This window comes from Lepisosteus platostomus, chromosome 2, assembly GCF_059453375.1.
Source record: "Lepisosteus platostomus isolate fLepPlt1 chromosome 2, fLepPlt1.hap1, whole genome shotgun sequence".
NCBI lineage: Eukaryota > Metazoa > Chordata > Actinopteri > Semionotiformes > Lepisosteidae > Lepisosteus > Lepisosteus platostomus.
The window spans coordinates 52,790,100-52,795,552 of record NC_142612.1 but is presented as its reverse complement, the minus strand read 5'-3'; the positions used below and the strand labels follow the sequence as shown (position 1 = coordinate 52,795,552).

The 5,453-nt window shown below is 37.0% G+C and overlaps 1 protein-coding gene across 1 annotated transcript; it reads right to left on the bottom strand.

Moving 5' to 3' along the window:
• Positions 1-4,204: 4,204 nt before the first annotated feature.
• LOC148676480 (olfactory receptor-like protein OLF3) lies at positions 4,205-5,131 on the bottom strand. The gene has a single exon (XM_088622539.1). The coding sequence runs from the start codon at positions 5,129-5,131 to the stop codon at positions 4,205-4,207; it is 927 nt and encodes a 308-aa protein (XP_088478665.1).
• Positions 5,132-5,453: the final 322 nt, after the last annotated feature.

Genomic DNA, 5,453 nt, shown 5'->3' with positions numbered 1-5,453 from the left:
TTGAACAGCCAACTTTTCACTTACAAGTCCAGCACCTAGACCACAGCGCTACTCACAAGGTTGAATGAGGAGTGGTTAAACAGCCCTACACATACTGTGTCAATAGACATTGTACAGTGTACTATTGTGTTGTAGTACATGAATATAATTATATCATTATTAATTTCTTTAGATACGTGATTCCATATTATATTCCCTATTAATCAAATTCTAAAAGTATGCTTGTTTGTTCTGGTATCGAGCGTATTCGCAGAAAAGCTTAAAACTACCACTTTTTATACACACGTTATTTCACATGTTAGTATAAGACTTCGATGCTTAAAATGTTTAGGGAGAAATGGAATACCGTAAATAATATTGTTTATGGTCTTCACTCGCATTCTGATCCTATTCTTTTTATGCTCAGCTACTGTACTATTCACAAAACCTGCTTGTATACAATGTAAGAAAGCTGCTTCATGTCTCTTGAAGTTTTGTTGCTGTGTTCTGAGTCACAAAATACTGCACTGCGCATACCTGGACATTTTGTCTATTTTGTGATGTAAATTTGAGGTTTTACAAGTGACTGTGTTCCTTTTACTTTTATTGTGGTTTGAAATGTTGATTGTTTTCTAACTCCGAAATTTAAAAAATAGCATTGCAGTTCTCCTTTAAAGCAGTTCTAGAGCCCTAAAAAGATCACTTTTTAATTGTTTAACAAAAAAGTGTTTATCACACAGCTGAGACATAATAATAATATAAATGCTGAATTTAAATAGCTTTAGCTATTCATTTACTAATAGGTACTATTGATGTCATGACATTGTTACTGTGTAGTACTTGAAGTACTTACTACATAGCATGACACTAAAAGTGTACTACAATGACAGTTTATCAGATTTGGCATAAATCACACTTATAGGACATAAAGTTATATATAATAGAAATGATACAACATCTGCCTAGTTATCCAGAACGTGACTTGTATGGCCTGACAGCACACCCTTTGTGAACTACAGTTTACTAAAACCTGTCAAGATCACATTAAAAGTTCCAAAAATGACGCCGCTCAAAAATTAAAATTAATATCAATACAAAATACACAAATGGTTACAAATACAAGAAGCAGGCCATTTTAAAAGAAGCCAGGTTATCAGCTTCAACAAATTGGCTGTGTAGCTTGTTCCATGCTCTCACAATCCTTTGTGTCTGAGGAGACTTGTTTTCTCACTTTTCATTCCACTTACACATGTTTTTACATTTGCTGCTTGGAAGTAAAATATGGCTTTTCTATACTTGCCTGAGAAGAAGCCAACCCTGTTCAAGGGATATTCAGCTCCCTCTGACTCCACTGGATAGATACAGTAGGAGGAAAATACTAACACACTGCAAGATGCCTGTTAGAACGTCCTTACACATGCCCTTCTCCCTGTTCATTGGTTGACTGTGATTGTCTGACTTTTTTCTGTGATGTAAAAATGATGATTTAATCTGTGATGTAAACAATATGATTTAATAGAGGACGGAAAGTTGAGATCTGTGTTGTATTCATAAAATGTGTATAAATTCCCTGCATGAAGAATTGCCTTTTCTAGTAGACTTTGGAACTTAATATGCATGTAATAAAATCAGCTGCAACTACAGTGTGATGTATTTATTGTTAGCATGGAGGTTCCTCCTGAAATGTTATCATTGGTTGATACAGGAAGGGTTGAAAGAAAATTCTGAAGAGAGTGACTTGAATTAAACACATGAGTGGAAGGTTCAGTATGAGATATTCTGTAGAAATGATGAAAGTATAGCTTGAAGAAGAAGAGATATTGGTATACAACTTCTGAAAATATGTACTGTAGATGCTCTAAATTTCTGAGCCTTCAAACTGCTTAGATCAACAGGGAATGTGAGTGTCATGTATTAAGATTCGGTTACAGATACAAATCCTGATCAGGTAAACATCAGGTAATGCTAATAAAACACACCCATTTAAAGTGTCTTTATACAATATGCATGTGCTGTGTTGATGTTAGTGATTTTATAACAAATTAGCTTGCTTCATTACCTCATCATCATTACTGCATTGTTTTTGCATTCCCTCAGAGATGGAAAAACAGAGCACAAAGCAAGAACTCATCATAGCAATAAACAGGTTCCGGGAGGAGGAGCTGAATGAAGTTGTAATCATCTTATTAACAGACTTTTCCATGTTCTGCCAAAGATTATAGAATGCAATGGGGGCACTGAGGAATGTAATTTCATGAATGCATCTTTTCTGCATTGTTCTGTAACCCTGGTGTCCTGGACAAATTTCCCATTGACCAATCATGGCCTCTTAATAATCCCCATCTATGAATTGACTTCATCACTCTGTTCTCCTCACTGACAGCTGATGTGTGGTGAGCGCTCTGGCGGACTATGGCTGCCATGGCACTATCCATTGGTGGCGGTAAAGGGGAGTCCCCATTGCCTGTAAAGCACTTTGTGTGGAGTGTCCAAAAAAGCCCTATTTAAGTGTAAGGAAATATCATTATTATTATTGAGATAATCAATACTGTGCCTTAATACAAATTTCAGCAAAGCATAATCAAAGTCTTTAACTTTGTAGTTATTTTGGAAAAGTATTGATCTGCTTGTCCTAACTATATAAAGTTTATATACTTCATCAAAAGCTACTGTATAATCTTTTATCCTTTTTAAAGAATATGTAATAAGAATACTTGCCGATATTGTTGTAAAAAAAGGTGTAATGCTGATTTAATACCTCACAATAGGGAATATAAATGTAAGCTTCATCCCTGTTGCTGTTTTGTTCAGTTGAGCAGATTGAAATGTTTTTGAGTTATACAGGTATGGAGTTTTGTGGTTCAGTTGGTGGAAAGGTTTACGGTAATGTGACTCTGTGTTTTCTGATTGGTTATGGGGGAGAACATGACTAGGACAGAGGGAGATCAGGAAGAGAGTGGGAGAGAATCTGGAGTAGTAAAGGTCACTGTTCAGTAATAAATTGAAAAAAATATATTTGTCTCCATACACAAACATATCCATACCACCAGAGTGTTTAACTACCATCGCATGAACCCTACAGTTACATTCATAAAGAATTGTGTAATTAAAGGAATTGTGGCAGTAAAAATAACACCTATGGATATTTTGGAAACATTCCAAAACATTATTTTCTTTTTTACTTTTATTGTCCTTACACTGGTAATGGACAATGAAATGCTCAAAGACTGTAATGTAGCATATTGGACCCAGTGGCAGTTTAACACAGCAGTTAAGTGGTTCCTATTCTGAGGAACATGGTTGAAATCCTGCTCAGAGTGATCCTTTTAGCTATATTTTTCAAATAGCCAAATGTATAAAAATAGTTTATTATTATAGCTTGTTGTAAACACAATGTGCCTTTTTCAGGTTTACATCTGCATTAAGAAAATCTATATTTTGTCTTAATACAAATTTCAGCAGTAAGTAAACAAGTTAACTTTAAATTTTGATTATGAAAATATTTCACACATATTGTACTGTAGTGGCTTTAAAAGCACATGGTATCATACTGTATATATTATATTTATATGGTATACGTGTAGAGGAGCTAGTTCGGACACGGTGACATCATCGCCCTCCCTGCGCGTAGCAGGGACCTCAGCTGCCTAGACTGAGGGAGGTCTCCTTTAGCTCATGCGGCTGGTTCCCTGTTGCATTACACTGGAGATCCGGGTTTGCGTCCCAGGTGTTGCAGGATGAAATAGGCATGGTGAAACGGCTGAGGGCATGAAACCGTGCGGAACCGTGATGGTCACATACGATCACACAGCTGTTCATTGACGTGTACGCTACTGTTTCAGTACAGTACATCTGTGGATATGACTTCATGTTATTCATGTGATCCAGAAGGTGATTTGTTTTTAATATACTATAAATGAGTCCCTGAGGCATACCATCCATGGTTTTGAAATAAAAAAAAAAATTGAAGAGTTAGCGCGAGAGAAAGGTGTCACTTTTGAGAAGACATGTACTGTACTGCTTGCAAAGTAGCTGATTCTGACAAACTTAAACAGCTAATTTTAATTGAAGAATTTAAAATCAGTGTGTCACCTACTCTTGTGGCTGTGTTAGCAGATGTGTTTGTGTTATTACACTGTGCCCTTTTGAATGAATTTTTATCACCTTTATCACCTTTGTCTGACCATGAGGTGGGGGTTGGGGCTGAAGTTATTGTCTCACTTCCTCAATTTAACATCTGAAACGTCCCCAGTAAACCGAGAGACTTTTTATTCCTTAAGCTGTATACCATGGGGTTGAGCAAAGGGGTGAGGAAATAGTGCACTGAACCAATGATGATGCGCCCATCAGGAGGGATACTCTCCACTCTCAACCCAATAAACACCACAGCACCAGAAACATAGTATAGAAAGACGACAGTCACATGTGAGGAGCACATTGAGAAGGCCTTCTTACGGCTCTCCACAGTTTTCAGTTTCATTACTGATGCTATGATTCTACAGTATGTCCATAAGACATAGAGAAAGGGGAAATAGATTGCAAGCATTGCAATTAACAGGGCAAGATTGACTTGAGCTGTAACATCATGGCAAGCTAACATCATTACAGTGCAGTAGTCACAAACAATATGTAGGATAAGGTTTGATCCACAGAATGGCAAAGTGCTAGCTGGTACTACTGATAAAAGTACTCCAAGAACGCCAAGCATCCAGGCTATGGTTGTCATTGTAATACAAACCTTGGTGCTGATTAAGGTGTTGTAATGCAGTGGTTTCACTACAGCAACATATCTGTCATATGCCATTGCTGCAACAAGGAATCCTTCCACAGCTGCAAATGATATGAGAAAGTACATCTGCGCAAAGCAACCTGTGAATGAAATGGTTTTCTGACCTAACAGACCAGCTAGCATCTTGGGTATGATGGATGTTGTCATTAATATGTCTAAGACAGACAGGTTCCACAGGAAGAAGTACATGGGCATGTGGAGACGGTGGTCCAGGGAAATCAGCACCACAATGAGCAGGTTGCCCAGGAATGTAGCCAAGAAGAGGATGAGGAAGATGATAAAGAGTGCAGTGTCCTGTTCATCTGGAGTTGGCAGTCCCACAATGATGAATTCTGAGTGCAGAGTGATGTTGGATCTGTTCATGGCTCAAGTCAGGGGTACCTTGGAGGTAATGAATACACTGTAAATTATTACAAATTTACAATGAGATCTCCAAAAAATTGTTAAGTATAATATTTTAAGGTAATTCTAAGATAAAAATTGTATTGCATACCATTATCATGATAAAGATACACTTACGTGTATTTTAACATATACTGCTACGCCAAAAATGAGTGAATACCCCAGAAATGACAGAAGTTGCAATGCATTCATTTAATCCCTGAGTATGATAAATATTTACTGATTTGTATAAATATAACAAGGCAACATGGTAACAATGAGGTTAGCATTTTTGCATCACTGC